Genomic DNA, 25,782 nt, shown 5'->3' on the forward strand with positions numbered 1-25,782 from the left:
CATTGGAGAACAAGGCACCCATCTGCCTGGGGTCCTGACCGCGGGGACTCAGGCTTCTCTCCCAGTCCAGAGGTTGAGAGCTTGGCCGCCTTTCCGAGCTTCCAAGCTGTCCCTGCTCTAAGGCCCTGTCGCCTCCCCTCGTCCGTCAGCGGGGCCTGCTTCCTGCAGCCTCCCAGAGCCGGCCTCATTACGGGCAGGAAGGAAGGCCGCAGGGCTCCAGGGCCCTGAGGAGAGCCTGGGATCCAGAGAAGGCCCACTCCCACCCCACCCACTGTTCACTACCAGCTAAACCGCCTGCAGGTCAGAATTGGATTAGATTTTTATTTACTATAATTTGTAAGTTAAAACCACCACAACACAACACACAGCTGGGGAAAGAAACGAAAGCTAGGGGAAAGAGAGACTAAGCAAACGCCCTCCTTGACCTAATCTTCCCTCCCACCTCTCCTCTGCTCCTTTGTCAGAATCACAAAACCCTAAAGGTTGTTCCACTTGGGAAGGCAGAGGATAGGTACATTTCCGTAGCACCGAAATGCCACTTTTATGGCGCTGTTTGTCTCCCTGCTCTGAATTCTGAATGGGGCCGAACAAAACAGCAGCGCGGAGCTGGCTAGACGTCTGGGCTTAATTGTTTTATGGTTTAAATAAGGTGGACACTCTTTCCTTTGAAATCAGATTATAGGAATGTTTTGTCTATGGCCCACGGAGAACAGGACCTCAGTGACTGGGAGAGAGGTGGAAAGAACGCGCGTGAGAGAGGGATGGGCTACAAACCAGGGGGCAAACGGCCGGGCGCGTTGAGAGTCCCACCCCAAAGTCCGGCGGGCAGCGGTGGAGTAGGCGGCGCGGAACACGAAGCAGGGTAAGAGGAAAGAGGAGTTTAGCGTGCGCGCCTTGGGCGGGCAGGCGGTCGCGGGAGTTTCAGAGCGTGCATGTGCGTGCGCAGAGGTGTTCCCAGCCCAGAAATGCTCCTGAATTGGGGAGGAGGAAGATCGGGGCAGTTCTTTTGCACTGTCTCTTAATGCGGGAAGAGCGGGTGACATAAAAAGAATAGTGTGAAACCTTTGACAAGGTTTATTTCGAGACTTATAAAACAAAAGAACAGAGGTTCCGGGAACTCCCTACCAGGTCCACCCTACATTGTCCCCCCACCCCCACTCCGCACCGCACTTGCACCCATTTAGAAATTCCTTCCTCTCACTTTCCACCTTTGGGCCAAGCTTGAGGACCTGCTTGCTTTATCCGTTGGCTTTTTTTTTTCCCGGCCGGATTGTATTGGAGAAAGTGGACGCTAGGTGGCGCTGTTGCTCAATGTTAGAGGCGGCGGCGGTGCCCCTAGCCGACCTGGCCGCACTGGCATTTGAGGCCCGGCTCGGAGAAGCCACGGCGAGAAGGCCCCGCGCCAGGGTCCAGCCTGGCCCTACTGGCTCTGAGCAAATCAATCCTCTCACCTGCGAGGTGTAAATAAATCGCAAGTGCCGGCAGGAGATGGGCCTTTGCTCTGGCAGCAGGTTCAGGAGGCTCGGGAGGGCGAGCGTCGAAAATAATCGCTTTGCGGAGGAGAGGAGATAACGAAGCAGGCAGTGCGTAATTAACACAAAAAGGCAGAATGACCCGAACAAACGAACATAAATCCGTAGTGCCTAGGGGGGCGGTGCAGGCCTTGAGGCGAGGGACAGAGACTCCCCAGCAAGGGAGGCTGCTTGCGGTTTTTTATTTCCAGGCTCCAAAAGCAAAATCGACCAGTTATGTATAAAAGAAAAAACAATCAAATGAAAGGAAGGAAGGAAGGAAGGAAGGAAGGAAGGAAGGAAGGAAGGAAGGAAGGAAGGGAGGGAGGGAGGGAGGGAGGGAGGGAGGGAGGAAGGAAGGAAGGAAGGAAGGAAAAGAAAAAAAGGAAAGCAGGGACCCCCCCCCCAAAGGGGAAACCGAGTCCAGCCAGGGGTTTCAGGACTGGTGAGCGCTCGGAGCCGGCGCTGGTGGAGGCACACTCGGGACAGTCGCATTCCAAGACACAAAGGCCCGGAAGAATAGCTGTGTGGCAGGGATTTCACTGGACCATAAACTCCCGAGATATCCCCCCCCAGCCCTCTAAAAGATAAGGCGCAGGCCCCAGAGCGGATCTGGCCTGCCGAGCCTTCCCCAGGCAGGGAAGAGAAAGTATTTATGACAGTCCCCAGCGACCCAGAAGCTGGGAACCCAGAATTCATCTCGTTCAGCTCGGTACTGCAGAGCAGGCTCAGAGAAGGCAGGGCTGGGACCAAGGCTGGAGCGTGTGTTCTGGTGATAGATGAGACCCCTGTCGTGCCCTTACTATCCTGGACCCTAAAGAGACCTACAGCCCTGACACAGTCTTCCTCTGACCCTCTCCTCCTGCTGCTCTAGGGTCCATGTTCTGGGTTTCACAGAGTCTGGACAGTCTCTAACTCAAATAGGGGTGGGTTCCTCTGAATTCAGGGAATAGTGGAAGTGTCTCTTGCTGGGGCATCAGTGCATCTCCTTTGGGAATTTGGCTGAGGGCAGCCATTTCCCCAGTAATTATTTAGATATTAGAGGAATGGGGGGGCGCATTCTCTCATCATCCTCCCCTGAACTTCCATTCCTTCCTCCATTTCTAGAGCTGGGCTCTGGGTGGGGAAAAAAAAGATCTGGTTTTCTAACTGCCTCCTTCACCCAACCCTGAAGCCCTAGATGTGAAAAAAAAATTGGTAGCAAATTTTTCACGATGCAGAGAGCTAAAGATGTATGTGCGTTTGTTAGGTATGATTTCCCTATGTGCCTGGGTGTGCACATGTGTGCACTGTGTCTGTGAAGTGAAAGGAGTGTTTCAAGACATGTATGATTGTTTAGTGAACATGCATGTGTTTTCTTCAGGGTGGAAGGTAGCACATACAGTATGTGTATGTCCTGAGTGTGCCTCAATGTTGCCCTGTGTGTAACAACCTCACACACTGTATAGGGAAAGCTTCAGAAAATTTATTTTTATTCCTCTTCTTCATTTGTATGCACACAGCACACATATCTACAGCTCTCTCACTTTCTCCCTTTTCTCTGTCTGTGCTCAGCCCACACAACTGTACACACATGTGGCCAGAGAAGGGTGCTGATGGACTAAGATTATTTTATTCGTTAGAATTAATCTGAATTTACCCTGTCTTGGGGGAGAAGGAACCCCTCCCAGAGAAAGTATGGGTAAATATTTAAAGAGTATCTGATGGCAGTTTTCATCCACATCCTGGCCTGGGCAGCCTGCTTGGGAAAATGGGGGTTTTGGTGAAACCAGGGGGCTGTCCAGGGTGAGCTGGCGTTTCCTTGGATTTAGGATAGGTGGGGGGCAGGTAAGAGGCCTGCTCCAGTCTCCTCCAACACTGATACAAGTTGTCTCCTAAGAAGAAACATCCTGAATCAGTCCAGCCAGAAGCCAGGGAACCACCAGCTGCCCTCTCCTTCTCTGTCCCCACAGCAGCTTTGCTCTCAGAGCCTTCAGCCAAGCTTCTGGCCATCGCTTGGGCTACATGCCTCAGGCAGGAGCCGGAGCCTAAAGGGGCAGTGCAACCTGGACTGGGTATATGCAGATGCAGGGCTCCCACCTCTGGCCCTCTTCTCTACCCACAACAGGCAGGCCAGAGAGCCTTAAGGACCTAGGGAAGACATGGTAGCTCCCCACCCTGGGGAGGAGCAAGAGACGTGGAGAGTTCTGATGCTCAGAGTATTTGGGGGATGGGATGTGCTTGTTCCTCTTCAAAGTCTCCAGACTTGAGAACCCCCTGGAATTTCATCCTTTGGGTTAGGGGACTTGCTTTCCCTTGCTGGTATTCAACCCCCTGGGGTTCTTATACCTGTTGAGGTAACCTGATGTGACCTCCTGGCCCAGGTAACTATCTCTGAGAAGAAGGAAAAGAGAAGGGGTGGGGAGGCACCTTCAGATCTGAATGCACCTTGGAAAAATTGGCCCCAGCCATTAGCTGGGGCTGGCTCACCACACGCACACACACACACACACACACACACACACACACACACACACACACCACCCCATCCCTCCCCCTTCCTCCCCTCCCTTCAGGTCCCCCCAGCCCTGAACCCCTCAACCCCCCCATCATCTCTTCCTCCCTCTCTCTCTCTCTCTCTCTCTCTTTCTCTCTCTCTCTCTCTCTCTCTCTCTCTCGCCTGTCTTCATGTCGTGGATTGATGAACGCGAATCGCGTGTAAGCGCCGCCACCGCCGGGAGTCTGAGGAATTCGCCTGGGCTGTTAAAGGAAAGAGCTAAGTGAGGGAGCGCGAGCTCTACCTACCGACAGTGAAGAGAGCCGCCGCCGCCGCGCCCGCTGCCGCCGCCGCCGCCCGCCCAGCCCGGGAGCTGCGTGAGCCGGCCGGCCGGCACCGGCGCCCCCCACCCGCCCAGCCCGGCCCAGCCCCGGGGAGCCAGCCGGCCGGGGGTTCGCTCCCGGGGGGAGGGGAGTTTCGGGGGTACCGGGCGGGGGAGTCGCGAGCCAAAGGGGAGGGGGCGGCGGGTTTTCATGTGCCCAGCATGAGCTCCTACTTCGTCAACCCCCTGTTCTCCAAATACAAAGGCGGCGAGTCCCTGGAACCGGCCTATTACGACTGCCGGTTCCCCCAGAGCGTGGGCAGAAGCCATGCGCTGGTGTACGGGCCCGGCGGCTCGGCGCCCGGTTTCCAGCACGCCTCGCACCACGTCCAAGACTTCTTCCACCACGGCACCTCGGGCATCTCCAACTCGGGCTACCAGCAGAACCCGTGCTCGCTGAGCTGCCACGGAGACGCCTCCAAATTCTATGGCTACGAGGCGCTCCCCAGACAGTCCCTTTATGGGGCTCAGCAAGAGGCGAGCGTGGTGCAATATCCCGACTGTAAATCCTCCGCCAACACTAACAGTAGCGAAGGACAAGGCCACTTAAATCAAAACTCGTCTCCCAGCCTCATGTTTCCATGGATGAGACCCCACGGTGAGAAGCCTTTTCTCTTTCCCCCTTGGTCTCCCGCTCTCCGGGGTCTCCCCCCTCCCTTGCCTCCTTTTTGTCTGCCCTAGCTTTCCCTCTTGGCTTTGGGGTCTTCCCGGCCCCACCTACGTGCCTGAGCGGGTTTCTCAAGGTTGGGAGGTTCAATGGGGGTGAGGCACGGGGCTTGCTTGGGATATTTTGGAGACTGGGTTAAGGTGGGGAGAAAAGTGGTGTCTGGGTGTAATGGGTTAAAAATTGTTTTCTCCACCTATCTGTCTGTCTGTCTCCCCCTTTTACCATCCCTAAGACAAAAGTTGGGGAGGTGGCTGGGAAGGGGCCTGAGGACCCTAATGTTCTCAGGCTTTGGAGCAAACCAGTGTCTTCACAGGCACAGAGCCTTAGTCCAGGGCAGTGGCTGTCCTGGGGTAAGGGGAGACTCCTGTTTCCCTTCCTTAGCTGAGTCAGAGGGTGGTGAGACCCCGAGAACAGGTGTTCTGGTTCTCTGGGAGTACCCTCTGCCTTCTCTCAGTGAACAAGCCTTAGGGCCACTACCCCAACTCTGCTGCACTTTTCTCAATTGAAGAGAAGAGAAGCTAAAGAGGAAAAAAAAAAAAAAAAAGAGTGCTCTAAAAGAGAGGGGCCATGCAGAGTAGAAGACTCTGAGGTCCTGGGGATCCTAGTCAAGCTACCTCCAATCAAAGGCTAGTGGGGTCTCCCCAAAACCTTAGGAATGGCTCAGGGCATGAGCCTCTCAAAGGGTGGCCTCTCATGGCCCAAATTCGAAGTAAAGGGGGAAACCAGAAAGCGACAAGTTCCAGCAGGGATGGTCCGTGATTTATTTGCTGGTCTCCAGTTAGCAATCAGGCCAAGCAGTGATACATTCCAGAAGATCAATTATTTTCTTCTTGGCAAAGCATTAGGCAGAGAGATTCAATGAGGGGCAGTGAGGAAAGCCCTTCTTCTTTACCCCAGACCTTTTCCCTTTCTTTTGGAAACAGACTGTCCCCAGCCCTGCACACCAAATGCCACTCTGCATTTGTAAACAAAGCTGCAAGGGCCAGTTTCCTGGGACTGCAAGGCCCAGAAGTACTCTGCAGTGCTCCCCTGGCCCCTGCCATCCCCCAGCTTCCAGACAGACCCTCGGTCCTGCCCCACCTCAGCCTACCTCCCAAGGTGAAGCAAACCAAAACAAGCCCCCAAACTTTCCTGCCCTTGTCTGCTTTTCGCTCTTGCCTTTTCTGCAGGAGGGAGGGGGAACTGAGAGATCAGAGTGGGGACTTTAGGGGAGAAAGAGTGACAGGGGAAAGCTGAGCCCCCACACAAACATAACGAGACTGGGGTTCTGTTCTGTCCAGCTCCGGGGCGGCGCAGCGGAAGGCAAACTTACAGCCGATATCAGACCTTGGAACTAGAAAAGGAGTTTCTCTTTAATCCTTATTTGACACGAAAGCGCCGGATTGAAGTCTCTCACGCCCTGGGACTGACTGAGAGACAAGTGAAGATCTGGTTCCAAAACCGAAGGATGAAGTGGAAAAAGGAGAACAACAAGGATAAACTGCCTGGAGCCCGAGATGAGGAGAAGGTGGAGGAAGAAGGAAATGAGGAAGAGGAGAAAGAAGAGGAGGAAAAGGAAGAAAACAAGGACTAAGCAAAAAAGAGATCCCCCCCCCCCCACCCCTTTAGCAACTCCCTTGAAGTTTTGTTTTATGGTAGCGGATAAATTGAGAAGTTTACGACTGTCATTTGCTTTTATAGAGAATAGAATGACACTCACAACTCTAACTACCTGTCAGATACTTGCAGTTCTGGTTTTATTACCTTTGGACTTCCCCTGATCTTTATTTGTTCGAGGGGGCTGGGGGGGGGGACTGAGACACAGCGAAAAGTTCGGAGTCTCTGTCTCAGTTGTTGCCCTGACACACACACTTGTCCTTACCCCCACCCTTCAGAGAACAGCCTGGATTTTAAGGTCTGAGACCTGGCCTCTTTGCCCCCCTCTCTCGGACCCTTCTTGCCACACTCTCACCTCCCTGCTTCTTTAGTATTTATTTTAGAGGGGAGCCCCCCTCAAAATGAAGAAGACTCATGGCTTTGTTCTTATGCTAGGATTAGTGTATTATATTTACTTTTTTTCAAAGGAAAGAAAAAATGAAGGAAGAGAGGAAAAGAAAAATGTTGAAAGAAAAAAATTTAAAAGGCTAGCAAGAAATATCCCTTCTCCCTTTCTGGGGCTTCCCCCCTTAGAAAGACACTTTGACTTTCTCTAGGAACCTGATAGAAACCTGGAGGAGATGTCGGTCTCTGCTCTCCCCCCTTTCCAGGGGGTGGATAGGAGCCTGCAGTTGCGCTAAAACCCTACCTAGCCATCCCATGGTCACTAGGGCCCATGCCTCCCTCCCCTTCGCTATCTGATTTCTGTTATTGGGCCCAGCTTCCTCTGAGCTCCATTAGTGTTAGTGCTCAGAAATCACCATAATCATGAAAATAATAATAATGATAATAATACTGATAAATCTTTAACATACTACCTAAAGGGAACCTGCAATAACCTTAAAAAAGGAGAAAAGAGAAATTTTAAGGAATCCTAATATGGGAGAAAAAAAGAGAAAAAACTTAAAATAAAAAAAACTCCAAAATATTTTATCACTACCTATAGAAAGAATTCCTGTTTTGAGAGTATTTGTAATGCGGTTTTGTTGTCGTTTGTTGCTGCTTATTTCACTAAGAAAACCCAACAACTGAGACTGCCTAGCTCGCCGGTCCTGTGCGCTTTTATGCTTTTATTGTGCTTCTAACCCCAGTAGAGTAGAACTAAATTGCACTGAATGTATAGTTACTCTGTCTTGAATTCTCTGTTTATGCAATGTGCTCGAAAGAAAAAAAGTTTAAAATATATCTATAATAACTTTTGGTCATTTGTCTTTATGTCCAGCTATGAATGTAGATTTTGTGTCCCGGCAGCCCTGTTCCTGGTCCAAGTACTTTGTATTGTATACGTGAGTCAATAAAAAAAATGGGGGAGAAAATATTTGAAGCTGGAGTGACTTTTTTTTCTTGCCCTCCTTATCGTTCCTTCCCAACACTCTGGATAAAGGTCTTCTCCACTAACCTGACTTTGAAGGGGGTGTGTGGGGGGGAAGTCACGTGGAGTTGAGAGAGCAGGCTGAGCTTGGAGGGCAGGTGAAAGAGGGAGGTGAAGAGAAGAAGAAGAGCAGTGCGCTCTTGGGAGAACCTTGACCCCAAAATGGGTTTCTGGATGCCAGAATACCAGTGGGGAGAAAGCACCTCCCCACTTACCCACCTTCCTCCTCCTCAGCCCTGGGCTAGGCCCAGACAAAGAATCCGTCCCCATGCCCTTCACACAGCTAGGCCTTTTTCTTTCAGGGTCTGAGGCTGGGGCTGAGGCAATGGGGTTCATTCTGATCTCCACATGCCCCTCAGGGCCAACCCTGGGCACCCAGCACCCAGCACTAGAACACTGAACAGGATGGGGAAAAGATGAGGCTCAAGGCAACCTGGAGGACCAGACTGTAATGATGCCTAAGGTTCTGGAAGGAGGAAGTTTAAGCTTGAGGGAAAGGAGAGAAGGGGAAGATGATTGAGCTGCTACCTCAAGCAGTGTGGATCCACATTCTGAACTTCAAATTCAGCCAGCACAGAACCATCACTGTCACCTAACCCGCATGCACCAACTCCAGCCTCTCTTCTTCTTGTTTCAAGCCCACTTCAGATTCACCTTGGCAACTGGGCAGTGTGCCCTGCACTCACAGTGGGGTCATCGGCCTGGGGAGAAGGGACTGGCTTGCTAAGTGGATAGCCCTCCCACCTCAGCCACAGCAGGGTAGGGAGATTCTTCACTGGACTCTTCATTCCCTAAAATAAAGGGTGGAAGACTAAGAGACTCAGGGGGCCAAGGGGTCTCTCACTGCTCCCTGGAAGGTCCTAGAGAAATCTGTTTCTGCCAGAAAGATTCTGGTCAAATAATACCAAATTCCAGAGATACAAGTCATATGGCTCAGTCAGGAGAGGAGAAAAGGGGAGGAGAGGAGATCTTCTGGTCTAAAAAAACAGATCCCGAAGACTGAAATATTTTTGAGGCCAGATATGTCTCACTCTCGCTCGCTCTCAGTCAATGATTTTCCCAGACTTAGGCCCAGGCAAACTCTTGTTTTGTGTAATTTTACCAGTTTCTGCGTCCTGGCTCCCATGCAGAGTGGTCCTGAAATCAGGATTGGGTAGGGCATCATGGATAGGGGGCTACTGCCATCTGAGAGAAGGTGCCGATTGGAAGCACAGGCTGGGGGCAGCCAGAAACAGCTTTGAGCAGCTCTGGGGAAAATATTTCGGAACCTGGAGTCCCTGCGGAGTGCCGCGGAGCCAGCCAGGTAACCCTGTTTGCTGCGGAGAAACACCGGCTACCCACCGGCGAGGCCCTAAAAGAGAACATTTCCCTCCAACCTTGGACCTTCCCACGCGCGTCCGCTCCAGACTCCGAGGTCCGGCGGAGGGCCGGTTCATTTTTAAATATGGAATTATGAATGTAATTAATAAAAATCGCTGCCCCAGCAGCACAGTGGGCTACGTTAAGTGGCTCCAAAGAACCTCGCCGAATTTCCCCCACACCAAATGTCCCATTCATCCCTGGCCCTGCTCAGCAATGCCCGTGGCCCCAAGCCCATCGTCGGAGGGCGGAGTGCATCTGGTGCCGGGCATCTCTTGAAATGTGGGCCAGACCTAGAGAGCTTTAGTCGCCTCTCTTGCAGCACCCACTCCTCCACCCCTTCTGCCCACCTCCTCCGTTTTCTCGTTTGGAGAGAAAAGGAGGTAAAACCCGTTTTCTGGAGGAACTTAATTACGAGCGAGATGCACTCCCTTTAGAAAGTGTCCTCTCAAACGCTCCCGCCGTCCTATTACCCGAATGGGGACCATTCGGCTGCAGCATATAGGACTCTCTCCCATTCCTAACTTTTTTATTAGCCAATCAAAGTGGCTTCCGAAAGCTATTTGTGATTTGTGAAAAATAGTATCTTTCAAAATGCTGAGTTGAAGCATCTCTCTTATTTTGCCTTGAATTTATTATTCTAATCTCAACAGTAGAGACAGCATACTGCAGCTATTAAGTTGGGGGGCAAATTCGTTTCTCTAGATTTAAAAAAATCTCGGCATTTCCACTCTCTCCCCCACTTCATTGCAGAAGCCAGGAGACGTGTGGGCCTACAGGGAATCCAGCGGGTGGGGTGAAGGTGATAGTGAGTGTCCTAAAAGGCTCCTTGGTGGACACTGGGAGGAGAGAGTGGATTGGGCAAATGAGATGCCCCAGGGACTGGAAGGCGGCTGGAGAACGTTACCCTGCCCCAATTAGAGAGAACTCCGGACAGGTTATGCCACAGACAAGAAGTAAAATTTCCGCCGAGCTGCCCGCGGTGCTGTCCCATTCTCCCCGCGGCCCATTGTGAAAAGCTGGGCGAGCGCTTCCTTGTCGTAATTTTTAACTACCTGTTATAAAATTTATGGGTAGGTTTGTAAAAGAAACGAGGTCCCTGCATCCGGCTAAGGGAACTGCTTCGCTTATGTGGAGGAAGTTTGGGGAGGAGATGAGGGACCCCTGTTGGGTGGGGTAGAGCACCCAGCCGAGGATGTCGCCCTGCCAGCTCCATTAGGGACCAAGAAAAAAGCTATGGGCCTTCAAATCTCTAGCTGGGAACAGTGGCTGGGCAGTGACTGGTTAGCAAATAGTCTTTATGGGGACTTCATTCTGGGCTCCCCCACACTGGACTCATCGCTAAATCTGGGGGTCTGGAGAAGGGTGAAGGGTGCCTCAGGTGCTCAGAATTTAGCACAGAAGGTGGAATTAAGGAAGAAATAAGGTGGGGTGTTTTTTTTTTGTTTTGTTTTTGTTTTTTTCAATGACTCCAAGGTGTGTCTTAGTTGCTTCAACACTGGAATTTTCTGAAAAAGGCGGGCAGGTGTGGGCCACCTGACAAGAAAGAAAAGGCTTCAAACTGCCTTGCACCTAAAGGAAAAAGAAGTGGCAACCAAGATTCTGGGCCTTCATTTTACTTTACAATCTAAAACAATTGGGAATAAGCTGCCATCCCAACCTTGGAATTGAGAAGACTAGACAATAGAGATAGTCTTGGGGGAAAATGGCATTCTCTCTGAAAAAGGAACCTGGAGATGAAGGGTGTGTTAGGGGTTTAGAGGCTGCCCCCAATTCTTACCCCTCCTACTGTCTCTGCAGGACTTCCCAGGGCCAGTCTAAGCCCTGTCAGCTCTGCAGACCACGGTCAGGTCAGACTGGCTTGTGAGGCTTCCAGAGGCCTGCCCCTCCCATTCCTGTCTGGGGTGGAGTGGGGGGCTGCTGGGACACCCCATTGGGAAGGATGTTGTTCACTTACCCGGGGGAAAAAGGCTGGGGTAAGGAGCAAATTCCTTCTCAGTCTCTTCACCCTGCCAGCCCTCACTGTCCCAATGCCACAAACCTTTGCAAAGCTTCGGTCCCCCCAGATCCAACCTTAATGCCCCATTTATTAAGGAAAAGATTTAAAATTCGGCAGGACAACGGGAGGCAGCCAAGTCAGCGCCAGAATCCTTCCTTCCTTCCTTCCTTCCTTCCTTCCTTCCTTCCTTCCTTCCTTCCTTCCTTCCTTCCTTCCTTCCTTCCTTCCTTCCTTCCTTCCTTCCTTCCTTCCTTCCCTCGTCTCCATCCCCCTTTGCCCTATCGCTAGCCTGGAGCAGTCTGGCCCTTAGGGAGTGGGCGGTGGGTGGGGGTGCTGTGGGAGTCGGGGGATGCTCCCTCTCCGAGAGAATTGGGTAAACATGGCGACCACGGCGCCCATTTGCACACGCTACACAAATGCATCGCATTCCCGGTTGTTTGCAGAAAATTTACAGCTGAGTAATAAAAGTTTACGATCGACTCACAAGTTGGATTGGCCACAAGAAGTCATGTGGATTCCATCCATGAACGTGAACTTTTTATTGTGGTTTGTCCGTTCGGAGCGCTCCGCAGAACAGTCCTCCCTGTAAGAGCCTAACCATTGCCAGGGAAACCTGCGCTGGGCACTCCCTTCATTACCAGTATTTTTTTTTATTAATCTGATTAATAATTATTTTCTCCCCCCCCCCATTTAATTTTTTTCTCCCAGGTGGAGTTGCCAGAAGCTGGGGACACCTGGGGAGGGGGGAGGAGGAGAGGCAGGAGAGTTGAGGGCACCTCTCTCTCTCTTCCCGACCCTCTAGCCCCCCAAGGGGCAGGAGGAATGCGCGAGCAGGAGTTGAGAGAGGGAGCTGCAGATGTCTCCCCCTCCCCTCTCCCAGGCTCTCCCTCCTACCCTCTTCTTGCAACTCTCCTTAATTTTATTTGTCTTTTTGATTATTGGGACTATTCTTTTTATTTTTTAATTTATATAAAGTATATATATATGTGTGTGTGGAGCTGAGACAGGCTCGGCAGCGGCACAGAATGAGGAAAGACGAGAAAGAGAGAGAGTGGGAGAGAGAGAGGCAGAGAGAGAGTGGGAGAGAGAGAGTGACAGCAGCGCCCGGTAAGTGTTTCCTTATTGGTTCAAATATGTAACTAATGGTCCGTAGCTGGGTGGCGGTTTCAAGATAAGGACAGCAGCGGCTGGTCTGGGTTAGAGAGGAGAGGGGGCTGACAAGAGGGTGGGCGCGTGGCAATTATGGGGAGGAAATGTGGAGGGGAGAGAGATTGGGTTAAATTGGAATATGGTAATGGGGAAATGTGTTGTCCTGATGTCAACGTACGCGGAAGTTGGGGGGGGGGAGAGAGCTGCGCCTGTGGGGCTCAAGGCCGGGGGTCTTGTGCGCTGACCGGTTGCCTCATGCCCACGGTAACCTAACCTGTTACATAGAGTTGCGGCCTCTTGGCTAATGGAACTGGGACGAAGGGGGCCCAAAAGCTCAAACTCCAGGGCAGAAGAGAGAACCTGTAGGTTGTAACCCTTGCCTCTCGAGCAAAGTCAGCTCCCCGACCCCTAAACAAACTTTCCATTGCCCACTCCCTGCTCCGCAGTCCCCCCCTCCCCGAGAGTGCGGCCGCGGGAGCTCACACATGCGCAGTACGGGCCCAAGTCCGGGCCTCGGAGCAGGAAGAGAGTGCGGCTCCGCAGGCGGCGGAGCCTGTTAATTGGCAATTAGGGGGGAGGCTGGTGGCTAGTGCGCGTCAGCAGAGGGGAGAGCGTCTGCCCACCCCCTGCTCCCGCCCTCACTCGAGCGTCTTGGAAAGATGGGAGGTGACCTGCACTGCGGGTAGATGGTGGGGGTGGGGGATGTGGTACTCATCTCCTGCTCAGAGGAAAGGGGTCTGCCTTCTCTCCGCCAGCGCGGCGTCTCTTACCCCCAAAAGCGGGCACCCCACCCAGGATACCCACTGGTCTGCTTCACCCACCTCATCCTGGCTGCACTGGGTTAGGATCAGCCCTGTCTGGGCAGGAAGTAGGAATTGGGGAGGCCCCAGGCTGGGTGGGGACAGGCCCAGGCCTCGCTAGCTAGCGGGGCCTCTGGGCGAGTGGAGGCCGCGAGGGCTCAAGGCGTGGCTGGCTCTTGGGGGTAGGGACGTCAGAATGCGGCGTCCCGGAGGGTGCTGGGCGCCCGGGCTCTTCCTAATAATTGGTGCTAATGGCGCGTTGTATAGTCTTAACCCGACACATATGGTTTCATAACACAGTGGCTTAATTTCTTCCAAATGTACGTGGCCCTGAATGTGTTGCAATTTGATATATGACCCCGCCCTGCTCCCTGGCCTGGGTCCGAGGCGACCGCTGTGTGTATGAGCTTCTGTTTATAAAGGGCGACGCACACGCAAACGCTTACACACCCTGGCGGACAACATCCCAGAACTGGGAGAGGGGGCGCATATTCTTTGAGAGGGCTGTGAGTCTAGAGGCCAGACTCACCTTCGGTCCGAGCCAGGAGCCGCCCCCTCCCATCCTCTCCTAAAGGCGCGGCTAGGTTTCTCCTCCAAGCCCGAGTGGGGGAGGGGATCGCTCCTCGATTTCCTGTTTAAACCCTGACCCGTCGCCTGGGGGTGGGGTGGGGGTAGAGAGAACCTGTTTTTATCAAATTCTTAAAAATATAGTTCGACTGCGTGCAAATAAAATCCCTTGGGCTCGAGTTGACGGTGAATCTTCCCTCCCCTCCCCCATAATCCCCTTGCCTTCCTCTCCTGCCCCCCCAAAATTCCCCTTTTGCCGACGACATAAAGGCCTCTGAGGTATTCTCACGGGGGAAGAAATGGCACTTTCTCTCCCCCTTCTCCCCCCCCCCCATAGGACTGGTGTGTCTGCGGAGGCGTCTGCCGAGGGGCTAATTTCGCGTTCCTTGTTTACGATCGAGAAAAGCGCTTGGCTCTCCCCAAATGGGCCCAGCCCGCCGCATGCTCTGGCTGCCGCGCGCGCTCTCCCGCCGCTCCAGCGCGGCCCAGAGGCTGCCGGCCCGGGAGCCAGGCCGCAGACATCGAGACTCGGAGTCTGTGGGACCCAAAAAGGGCAAGGGGAGTACACTGGGCCAGTGGAGGGGCCTCGGAGGCCTGAAAATGGGAGCCTTTCTCCTGGCGTAATGTGGGAACCGCCGACCGGTGAGGTCTCTATTTCTCTTTCGCCTATATTTTGTCTGCCCCTGCAGATGGCCGTACTGTCTGGGGGTTGGGGGGTGGGCACAAGTCTTCTTTGTTCGCCCCCCCCCCGGAAAACATTTTCTGGAGAGGCCAGTCGGGCCAGTGGGGATTCACCTAGGATATTCGAGGGCCCCCTCCCTTCCAAGGGTTGGGCCTGGGTGAGGCGGGGGTATTTCTCTAACAGTACAGGGGGATGTGTCCGAATGTGCTGTTGGTGAGATTTTAGGGTGTTAGGGTTCGTGGTTGACGGGTTAACAGCACCATCCTGAGATGTCCTTGCATAATATTTTTATCAATTGATTTTCTGTCTCTTTTTGGCTAGGGTCCTATAGGCCTCCAAGCCCTTCACCCCTAGACTCTTCATGAGACAGAAAGATGCAGAGAAAGTATATCAGCAGTGACTGGCCCTGATTTTCCAGTCTACTAGTCTGGCCAGGAGATAACCCCAGCCCCAAATACCGGCCCCCTTCTTCCCTCTTTACTTTCGATTTTCTTTCTTTTTCTTCTCTCCTTCTCTCCTCCGGCACTCAAACAGAAGCACAAGAGGGGCTACTAGTGGCAATTCTCAGACTTCTTGCAGGCCAAATTCCCTGTAGACATGGTCCTTAGTGCTGGAGAGCACTGCAGTGATTATCTATCTAATAATAGCCAGGGTGGCTGAGAATAGAATCTGGCTCAAGGACTGCACACCCGGGGCTAGGGCTGGTCAGAGGCACTGAATTTGTGGGTCAGCATCTGGCAATGCTCCCTGAAGCCCAGGCCCCCAGTGTTCAGCTATGAACCCACTCTTTGGGCACCTCAGTCCTGCCCCTTACAGGCTTTGTCAGCCCTGCCATGGGTTGTATTGCATGCACCAGTTCCTAGCTAGGAAAAAGTGGGCAGAGCAAACCCTTTCTCTCCCTGGTTTGACAGTTGTGATCCCCATGAAGAATGCGACCTTGTTGGAGAAGGCAGCCTTGTTGGGTTGGCTGTTGTATTCCAAAACCAGGCTTGGTAGGTTTATACACTTATTATATACAGGTTCAAATGTACAGACTCAGACTTTTGCATGAATATATACAGAATCATATTTTCTCATTGGTTAATTATATATTATCATGCCTATATTCGCTCAAACACCATTTTATGTGCGTGCAAAATTTTGTTAGCCTTTGCTACATGTGCATGGGCTCAAGGAGGCACTGGGCATACCAAGAAGGTTCTCTGTGCGTGCTCTGCTGAAAATATGTGCATGCTGGCATCGAAGTATGCGGGTTTCAATAACCAACGGATGCTATAAAGGCTTTCTCAGACCTTAATTCCTCCACTGTCCAAGCAGCTGGGCTGGAGAAATACTGATCCCTTCTGTTTTCTCTCCACATCTCCCCCCCACCTAATTTCCCTAACTCAGAGACCGTTTTACCAGGGGAACCCAGCTGTGTTGAAAGTGAGTTCTGTGGGAAACTCTTTTGTGGGTAATGTGGGCCTTGAAGCAGTGGGTTGGGCCCTGATGCTTGAAGTCTTTCTGGGGCAGTGATGTTGATATGGTGGCCTCTGGGTAGTGGTCTGGGGTGGCTGTGAGCTTGGGTACTTGGAAAGGCCTGTGGAGAAGGTGCCAGAATGGGTAGGGGTGTGGTGAACATTTACCCTTTAGCTCTGATCACGCTGTCGGTTTGGTTTCCCAAACCCAAGATTTGCCTGTGTCGTCTCTGGGGCAGATTAGGGGCTCTGTAAATTCCCCAGATACCCAGATCTGGTTACTAATGGGAATCTGTTTTAATCCTGTCTGCTACCCAAGCTGGGGAGGATGCTGATGGGGCAGTTCCAGAGGAGAAGCTGGGTCTAGCCGCCTGTGGGCCTGGAGTGTGGGCTGGGGCAGGTGATAAACCAGCTTCCTTTCCTAGTCTTTCTCCCTTCCGGGGGCCACAAAAAGACTGGGAAAGGGGGATATAGAAATGTCTGTAAAAAAAAAACCCATAAAAGAAAGTAAGGACAGGAGAGGGGCTGGCAGCATTTTTCTCCACTCCTAGGGGATCAGGTTCCTCCCAAGACTCTCCTGTCCAGACATGCTGTGGGGGCCGAGGCATGCAGCTTCCTTCCACCTTCTTTCTGTTGGCACCAAGGGCAGCCATGGGTCTTCAGGCCTCGGGTACCCTTGGGTGCTGGGGTGATGTTACCCCCAAACTGTGCCCCTCCCCTGGCCCACGGCCTCTGCTGCGGCGCTGCAGCCGCCCCTGTTTATTGTGTCTGTGAGGAATTGTTTACTTGTTTTGTCTGCTGCCACCCTGCGTCTGAAACCCGCCAAACCAGCAAACTCACCCAGGAGAACAAAGTGCAGTGCTATCCTGAACTCCCTCCCCTTTCCAGCACCCCACTCCAGCCCTTACCTCTCCTCCCTCACTCTCCCTTCTGAGGGGAGGAAGCAGAAATTGCCCCAAAATTAGGCAGCTGTTTATAGGGTTGGGGGAATTATGGGGACACCATAAACCTCCGGTGTCCTGGTGGTGGAGAGACAGCCCTCCCCTTGTCTCCAGCTTTTCTTCCTTCCCCCTGGCAACTACTTGGTTAAGGGGGCCACAGTCATTGAGAAAGTTGAGCCCCCCTCACCCCTGTCTCTCACTCCTTTCTGCAGTTTTCCCTGAGACACAGGTTGTTGGGTTTTAAATCAAGGTAATGTTGGCAGATTCGTAAAGCTAGATAGAGCATGTCGCTCACCCTCCTCTCTCCTCAGCCCCCCAAAATAGCAGTGAATTTAAGCAAATTCTACAAAATTAAATTGCCCCTTCACTAAAGATCCTATAAATTTCTTATCCTGCCAGGTGTAGAGTCAGAGACGCTGCTGCTTGCCTCTAATTTTGCTTCTGGCTATCACATCTAAAAGGGTATCATTGAAGTAAATAATCTTGTTTCTGAAATTAATTTCCCTCTCCCCATCTCTCTCCCTCTTTTCACCAGCACAGATTAAATGATTCCTTCAGATCTGCAAACAATAAAGGGTAAAATTATTTATAGGGAAGTAAGGACTATGTTTTATTGTTGGTTTATTGTTCCAAAACATTATAACATTTTATTTTCTAGTGGGAGAACTTAGACCAGGAGAAGAAGGGGGAAAGGAAAAACAAGTGAGGGGAAGCAGGGCATCTACACACACAACTCCTGCTGTATATAACTTTTATGACATTTACAATTTCTTCATGATAACACTGTGACGTCAAAAGTGCCCCGTTCTTGAATTTTATAATTTTTGTAAAGCTCCAAAACTGGGCTAAGCAGTGCTTGCTCAGTGTGGAGGGATATAAGAGAAGCCAGGATATTGGGGATCCTTTGGCCTCATTCTGGGGGCCAAGCATATTCTGAATAATTTGCACTTTCATTTTTCCTCCTGGACCAAGCTGAACCACTTACTTTGCCTCCCTGGACTGTCACTCGGGGTCTGAGTTCTATCCCCATTCCTGAAGGCTCTCTGCATGCCACCTCCTTAGCTAATAATTAGCTGCTTGGGGTAGAGGTGGGCAGGCGGCTTGCGGACCAGGCCCCAAAATCCAGAAATAATTTCATTCAGAGGGAAACAACAGCGGCTCAGGACTAAGTGTGACAGAACAGAGATGCTTGGGACCTATTTTACTTTTTAACCTTCAGCCAGAAAAGTGAATTAAGAAGCTATACAAACACCGGTGTGGGAGTTAGTGTCTACTGATGGTAGCATTAAGTGGAGTGGTAGTAGTGAAAGGTCAGGCAGAAATCTGGAAAGAGAGGGAGGAGAGAAAATATGATGTGAGTTAGCAGAGCTCCTCCTTGTACGTTTCTTCTCTGTTTAATGGCAAATAAAACAAAAGCAGCTCAGGCAGCCTCTACACCTCTTAGCTCAAAAGAAGTCACCAGCCCAGGCCTCTGAGGTGTTTGAGGCAGTTCTCAGGCACTTGACATGCCCCATCTGGCCTTTTCCTTCTCCCCTATTCCCTGTAGACCCCCAACTTTATTCAGCTGGCTATCTTAGGCCCTGTTCCCATAATATCAGCACCCCCAAATGGAATCCATTTCCGGGTTGGATGTGTCAAATTTCACTGTTCTCCAAGTGCCACCGTGCCTGAGCTCTGAAAGGAGAAAGAGCATGTTGGGGAATGCAGTGTGTATATGGGGAGGCATATGCTCAGACAGCTTCTCCCACCACACCTATGAGAAACTGGGGGCTCCTCCAGTGAGCTATTCTTTGATGTCCCCAGGCAGACCCAGTTCCCCGCATTCAGGTTCTCCGGTGGACTAAGACTCTTTGCAATCCTTTTCCTCCGGATTCTGTGGAGATCAAAGGAGCTCATGCACAAAACACTAGGCATTTGGAACAGGATTTATTCTTTTAATTTTTAAGTAAAAAAACCTAATCGTAAGCCAGTCGGGTCAACTGAATAGTCGCGTTAGAACAGCAAAGCCTTAACCAAACAGTGCGATTGTGAAGTGAGCTGACCACCATTGAAATTCAGCTTTCTGTGCAAGAGGGATTTTAGCCCTTGCCCAATGGCACAAAAAGGGCCAGTGGGGCATCTGCTCCTCTCAAGTTCCAGAAATCGAGAATTGATGGGGTGGGTCAGGCAGCTGCAGAGGCTTCCAGGCAGCCAAGCGCCCAGGCTGAGCACTGAGTCCTTTGGCTCCAGTGCCTGTGTCCCTGAGCAGCCTCGCGAGGCGCCGAGCTGTAGTTGGTGGTGCCGGCAGCCAGGAATGGAGTGTGTGTATCTGCGAGGCTGGGTGGGTCACAGACATCTGAGCAGAGTTTGGGGGTGTCTAGGAAGAGAGAGAAAACCAGCAGAACACAAATTTAACAGGACCTCTGGAAAAGAATGCCCTCAAATGAAAATTTCAGATCTCATCCCTCTCACTTCAGATACCCTTCCCTAAGAAATTAATATATTTCCCAGAGCAGACTGGACGGCAGAGGCGTGCAAGGTGAGGTCTCCTTATGAATCTTTTCTGGGCCAGAGCCCAGTCCCACCCATTCTCTCCTCCATTCAGAGGTACATAGGCCCTAGCCCCTGGCCTGGAGAGGGGTAAAGCCAGAGTAGGAGCGCTTGTCTCACCCTGGGAAACCCTCAAGTGCCCAGCCTCCAATACAACCCTTAGCCTTGGGGACTCCAGGCCAGTGATTGCTCCCCACTCAGGCCTATGGCATGCCTGCAGTAAGTTCCTCTCCTATAATTAGTGCTCATGAAAAGCATGTGTTTTGGATTGGGGGGATACTGGAGCAGTAAGCGGCAACTTTCTTGCTTGATTCCTGTTCTGTGTTTTTTGAATTCTGTTTCTGAATCCACTAATTACAGCTCCCAGAGCAAAAATCTGCTCCCGCGCCAAACCCCCTTGGAATGCCTGATTCCTGAGGCCGAAAGGGCAGAGCAACTCAGAGACCTGAGGGCCTGATAGGGGGTGTTTTCTGACTCTCTAGGCCTGTTTTATAGAAACAAAGAACGAGTTCTCCTCCCCTTCCCAGGACCTGTACATATTTACAGAACTCAATTGCAATTTTAATAAAACATCTGTTCTTGCTGCTGTTGATGACTTTCCGTAACTGTTTTCAGACAAATTTAACAAGAAAATATAAATATATTTAGAAAAACTCAAGTCCTAGTTTTCTCCCCATCAACATTCTTTTGCAAAAAGAGAGAGAGAGAAGAAAGAAAGAAAAATAGAAAAAGAAATTAACATGAAGTGAGAAAAGAAAAATTTAACCCAGTGAAGGGGAGATCGGTTTATCTGACCTGCTCTCCCCCCTTGGAACGAAACCTTCCAGCAAATTTTAGCTACATAATTAAAGACCTAACTGAAAGAAGAAAGCTTCTTTCCTCAGGAATGGAAAGTGATGGGGGAAGAGTGTGTTGGAAATAAATTTTGCTGAAAGTATTTAAGCCTTGGGAGGAATTATTTGTGTTTCTTCTTCCCCTTCTTTCCCCCTTCCAGCATTTCTGCCTTTTTGCCCCAGCAGCTGGTTTCTGTTCATTATAAATCTGCGAGACCTTTCAGTCTCTGCCCTCTGTTTAGGGACGTAATAAAACACTTAACTTTCCGGGGCTGAGACTTACATTCTGCTCCTCAGGTTGCCCACCCCCACGCCCACTGCCTTTAGACCCTAAAGGAAACTCTCCCCAACTTTGGGGCCCTTTTCCCTGCTAGACTTGGTTTAGGAGGGTCTCAGGGAAACCCAGGCATCCTTGCTGGGGAGCTGCAGCATGAATTTCCCCCAGAAAGTCCCTTCTTTTTTCAAAAGTCCTTCCTTCCCCTACCCACCCATAAAAGAGATTTTAAAATACATAGAAAATCAACACTCATTGAAAGCCAAACCTCATTAAGACATCCTATCTTCTATCCTTCAATTTGTTGTACATTGCAACAATTTAATATCTTGAAGGAAATATCACTGACATGATTTATCCCTCTAGCATTCTCTCACTGAAAGAGGGGGATTACTTTTTTTTTTTTTTTTGCCTGTTCTGTGTTACACCACTGCCCTTAGGGTAGAAATTAGACAGGGGAACTCTGAGAGCGGCTACTTGTGTCTAGGGGTGCACTGACTTGTTCCTTAGCTCAGCCCCCTGGGTCTCCCCGCCCCTAGTTCTTTCTCCCTCTCCCTTTTGCCCTCCAGGGGGCCTGGATCCCCAGCCAGCTGTTGGAAACCTCTGTCCAGGCATGCCATGAATTGGAGGACAGCTGAATTCTAGACCGGAAAGCAGTTCATGCTGGTGTCTGTGTTTATGTACCTGCCATATCACCCCCAAATGAGACAACTCATCTCAAAATTTCTTAATTTAAGAACCCTCCTTTACCCATTTACCTTCATCTCCTTGGAGAGAAGAAAGTATGGTTCAAGAGGAGGGACTTTGTAGTTACAGGGGCCTTTCCCATACCCTTCAAATACCAACAAATTTCCTTCTCTGAAGGACTGAGCCTGTATTTTTAAAAGCCAACACAAATTGTCTGGCAGGGAGACTCTTTAACCCGGTAAGGAGCTTCGTGTATTAGCTAACATGTTGTCACCATCAGCTCCTACGTACCGTCTGCTTTTGGGTCAAAACTTTATTCTTTCCCCCCTAGCAACACTCCAGGGAAACCTTAACATTACAGAAGATGAATAAATGAGTTTTTTCCACCGTAGTCCCGTTTATGGCTTTATTGCTACCCATTGATTACTCCGCTTTGTTACACAGAAGGAACAGATCATAAAATCTGGCGACATCCGGGTCCTTGTTATAGCCAGTCCTTCCCCCCACCAAAAAATTATGAGAAAATATGAGCTTTCATTTCTCCCTTCACTTACCCCATCAGCCCTTCATTGTCAACTCAAAGCGTGTTCAGCCTATGTCATGATAGCAAATTAAGTTTGAATTAATCTGGAGTAAAATCCTATCTGCACACCTTCCGCTGCTTCAGTTTGCCCACTGCAGCTCTCTTAGAAGCCTCGGACTCAACCGCCTTTCCCTAACCTCTTCCTTTTCTTCAGCCTCAAGGTGGAAAGAAATGGGGGTAGGGGCTGCTGAGAGGCTGGGCCCCACCAGGTGTAGCTGGCCCTTGGGTACAAGCTCCTCAGAAGCACTTTGCTGAAATATACAAGCTCCAGAGCTCAGGTCCAGGGGCACCTCCCTTAGCAGGGCAGAGTCTGGAGGGGGCAAGGGGCTTCTGACATGTGCAAGGGCTTGAGCCTGCAAGATGCTATGCATCCATCAGAGCTCCCCAGCCTTCTCTTTCTAGCTGGATCTTATGTGAATTATCCCACCGGCCCTTGCTGGCTCCAAATCATAAATTCTCACCAACATAAACAGGAGTTGATGTCTAGAAAGACTCTCAGAGTTCTTTCTTCTTCCTTTCCTTTCTCTCTCTCTCTCTCTTTCACATTTTACTTCTTTCTCTCTTTTTTCTATTGTATGTTTATATATTCTCCCTTTTAAGCAAAAGTGTTGCCAGAGTTTCCCCAAAAAGGGAGTCCTGTGGAAGAGGCAGAAGGGAATTAGGAAGAAGAGGAAAGCAGATGCCTGGCCCCTCTGCCCACCTCAGCTTTGCCACTCTACCCTGAAGTCTCACCCTTACCCATTGAGACCTATTTGCTCCCCACATTCCCTACATCCAAGACTCAGCCACACCCTCCTTCCTCTGAGCACCATGATTCATACCACTTCTTCCTACTCCTGATTTAATATATACTATATTTATTTTATATATATATGTATGTATATATATGTTTGAAAGTATACTGGTTTGGTAGAGAGGACTCACTTCATGAAGTATCAAACCAGGATTTCCCATGGGTTTCTGAGGATCACCCTGAGTTGGGAGGGAGCTCCTCCCATGGAGAAATCAGGATGTAATTTTAAAAAGGGGACAGAGATAAAAAATGAAATCAGACTGAAAATACAGGGAGTCTTCAGCCCTGGCTCTGGCCACTGCACAGCAAAGTTAGCTGGGGCTGAGAGGTTTCCTGGGAGTGCAGCTCTCCTTTCCTGGGCCCCATGGCCCTGCTCACGGACATTCACCCTTCATTCACCTCCAAATCAATTTCCTAACATATATATATATATATATATATATATATATATATATATATATATATATATATATATATATATATATTAAAGAAATCCAAGTCTTACTTTCAAAGCACACACTTAGTCTCAACTAGGGAATCAACAGAAGCAGAAGCGATTTTTTTCCCCCTTCTTGACATCTGGCTTGCGATTGGCTGGAAAGGGGTCAGCTGACTTTGTCATTTTGTCTGTCCTGGATTGGAGCCGTCCCTATAACCATCTAGTTCCGAGTACAAACTGGAGACAGAAATAAATATTAAAGAAATCATAGCCCGACCAGGTAAAGGCAAAGGGATGAATTCCTACTTCACTAACCCTTCCTTATCCTGCCACCTCGCCGGGGGCCAGGACGTCCTACCCAACGTCGCCCTCAATTCCACCGCCTATGATCCAGTGAGGCATTTCTCGACCTATGGAGCGGCTGTTGCCCAGAACCGGATCTACTCGACTCCTTTTTATTCGCCACAGGAGAATGTCGTGTTCAGTTCCAGCCGGGGGCCGTATGACTATGGATCTAATTCCTTTTACCAGGAGAAAGACATGCTCTCAAACTGCAGACAAAACACCTTAGGACATAACACACAGACCTCAATCGCTCAGGATTTTAGTTCTGAGCAGGGCAGGACTGCGCCCCAGGACCAGAAAGCCAGTATCCAGATTTACCCCTGGATGCAGCGAATGAATTCGCACAGTGGTGAGTTTTACAGCTCCGAGATATAAATTAAATAAACTGAACTGGCTTTATGACCGGCTTCCCTAGAAGAACGGGCGGAGAGAGTTTTTTATGGCCCCATAAAAACAATCACGCTCGTCTCCTCGCCGACGCCGAGACAGGGCCCCCTCTTTTGCCCCCTCTGCTCGCCTCCTGCTTGCTCGCAAGAGCCTGGCCCCCTCGGCCCCTGACGGATTGGAGGGCTCCAAGGCGAGCTGAGGGGGCAGGAGCAGGGCAGAGGATGAGGGGGGGAGGCAGAGGGTGGGGGAACCCCCAAAGTCGAGTCAGTCTGAGAAGAAGGGAGGGAGAGAGGAGGGGGAAGAAAAGTGGGGGAGAAGTTTTCAAGGAGCTACGGTGCTTGGGGAGGTGGGGGAGTCCAGCCGTTAAGACAGGGGGCCCGCATCCCCAGTGTTTGGGATTTTTCAAAAACCAGCTTTTAGATTTACAGCCTGGCTCTTGCCCCCTCCAGCCCCCTCCCCAATTCTTTGGGACACATCCCTACCACCCTATGGGGGAACTGAATGAAGTTGGGATCCTGGTTGTTCCTCTAGCGGGGCTGGGCTAGGCCGAGTGGGAGAGAGCTGTAGTCCGAGGGGACCCTGAGCTGCTTGGTCAAGTTGGGAGGGCCAGGACTTCTCTAGGCTAAAACGTCTGCGGAGGAAGCTTTGCTGATTGTTTTTAGTGTGTTTTGTGCCCGGATCTCTAGGGGTCGGCTATGGAGCGGATCGGAGGCGCGGTCGACAGATCTACTCGCGGTACCAGACCCTGGAACTGGAGAAAGAATTTCACTTCAACCGCTACCTAACGCGGCGCCGGCGCATCGAGATCGCCAATGCACTCTGCCTGACCGAGCGACAGATCAAAATCTGGTTCCAGAACCGCCGGATGAAGTGGAAAAAGGAATCTAATCTTACGTCCACTCTCTCAGGGGGCGGCGGAGGGGCCGCGGCCGACAGCCTGGGCGGAAAAGAGGAAAAGCGGGAAGAGACAGAAGAGGAGAAGCAGAAAGAGTGACCTGGACTATCCCTGCTACCCTTCTCTCTCCTTTTCCCTCGCTTCCCCAATCCCTCCTAACCACACACTCTGTATTTATCACTGGCACAATTGGTGTGTTTTGACTCCCTAAGACAAAATTAGAGAGTCATATATGGACCTGAAAGTCAACTCTGGACCCCCTCCCTCACCGCACAAACTCTCACCAGGCGCCGCCTCCTCCTCCTCCTTGCTCCCTCGCTAGTTAGCTCGTTCTCGGCTTTTCTGCAGCCCCCCCCCCCCCAGGCCTTGGGGGCTCTGTCCCTGAACCTCGCTTCAGACTTCACTGTTCTTCCTCCAAATGAGGACTTGGCCTTCCACCTCTGAGGTGCCCCCCCCCTGGGCATAGAGCCGGCTCCCGGGCCTGGGGCCTCTGCTCGGGGCCTCAGGGCCCGGCCTGGCCGCGGGGGAGGGCGGGAGGCCCAAGGAGGGCACGTCTCGGTCCCACAGCAACCCCCAGGGCCTCCCCGCAGCCCCCGCCCGGCCCCTCTGCCCCAGCACATGCCCAACCCAGGCAAATTGTATTTAAAGAGTCCTGGGGGTCATTATGGCATATTACAAACTGTGACCGTTTCTGTGTGAATATTTTTAGCTGTATTTGTGGTCTCTGTATTTATATTTATGTTTAGCACCGTCCGTGTTCCAATTCCATCTTAAAAAGAAAAAAGAGAGAGAGAGAGAGAGGGAAAATTACAAAAAGAGAGAAAAAAGTGAATGACGTTTGTTTAGCCAGTAGGAGAAGAAAAAAATTTAAAAATCCCCTCGTGTTACCCCCCTGTATAAATCCAACCTCTGGATCCGTTCTCGAGTATTTAATAAAACTGATCTTATTTTTAAAACTTTATATCAGGATTTCTGTTAATTCGCTCGCACGCCGGCCTCGGGGTGAAAGTTGGAGCAGGC

General features: G+C 51.0%; 3 protein-coding genes across 9 annotated transcripts in view; all 3 read left to right on the forward strand.

Annotated features, from left to right (window-relative positions):
- The window catches only part of HOXC4 (homeobox C4), a 59,928-nt gene that overhangs the window by 9,953 nt on the left and 24,193 nt on the right, over positions 1–25,782 (forward strand). Inside the window, exon 1 of one of the 4 annotated variants that reach the window (XM_066369660.1) lies at positions 12,422–12,508. The exons of 1 other annotated variant lie outside the window; for it this stretch is intronic. The gene's annotated coding sequence lies outside the window, so the exon portion shown is untranslated. Of the gene's footprint in view, positions 1–12,421; positions 12,509–14,435; positions 14,565–25,782 lie in introns of those variants that run through there. 2 more of the 4 variants (XM_066369659.1, XM_066369658.1) reach the window with 2 other exon arrangements.
- On the forward strand, positions 4,486–7,968 carry HOXC8 (homeobox C8). Its single transcript, XM_066369664.1, has 2 exons — positions 4,486–4,967; positions 6,317–7,968. Exons 1-2 carry the CDS (start codon positions 4,532–4,534, stop codon positions 6,607–6,609), a joined length of 729 nt encoding a protein of 242 aa, XP_066225761.1. The 5' UTR covers positions 4,486–4,531; the 3' UTR covers positions 6,610–7,968.
- On the forward strand, positions 12,391–25,716 carry HOXC6 (homeobox C6). Of its 4 annotated transcripts, none has more exons than XM_066369667.1 (3): positions 12,391–12,508; positions 23,484–23,829; positions 24,554–25,716. In XM_066369667.1, the coding sequence occupies exons 2-3, from the start codon at positions 23,676–23,678 to the stop codon at positions 24,859–24,861; spliced, it is 462 nt and encodes a 153-aa protein (XP_066225764.1). In that variant the 5' UTR covers positions 12,391–12,508; positions 23,484–23,675; the 3' UTR covers positions 24,862–25,716. The 4 variants fall into 4 exon arrangements, with proteins under 4 accessions (XP_066225764.1, XP_066225763.1, XP_066225765.1 ...); XM_066369666.1 differs by lacking the exon at positions 12,391–12,508 and adding an exon at positions 14,449–14,559; XM_066369668.1 differs by lacking the exon at positions 12,391–12,508 and adding an exon at positions 14,499–14,559 and having other exon boundaries at positions 23,667–23,829.

Source organism: Saccopteryx leptura, chromosome 2 (genome assembly GCF_036850995.1).
Source record: "Saccopteryx leptura isolate mSacLep1 chromosome 2, mSacLep1_pri_phased_curated, whole genome shotgun sequence".
Lineage (NCBI taxonomy): Eukaryota > Metazoa > Chordata > Mammalia > Chiroptera > Emballonuridae > Saccopteryx > Saccopteryx leptura.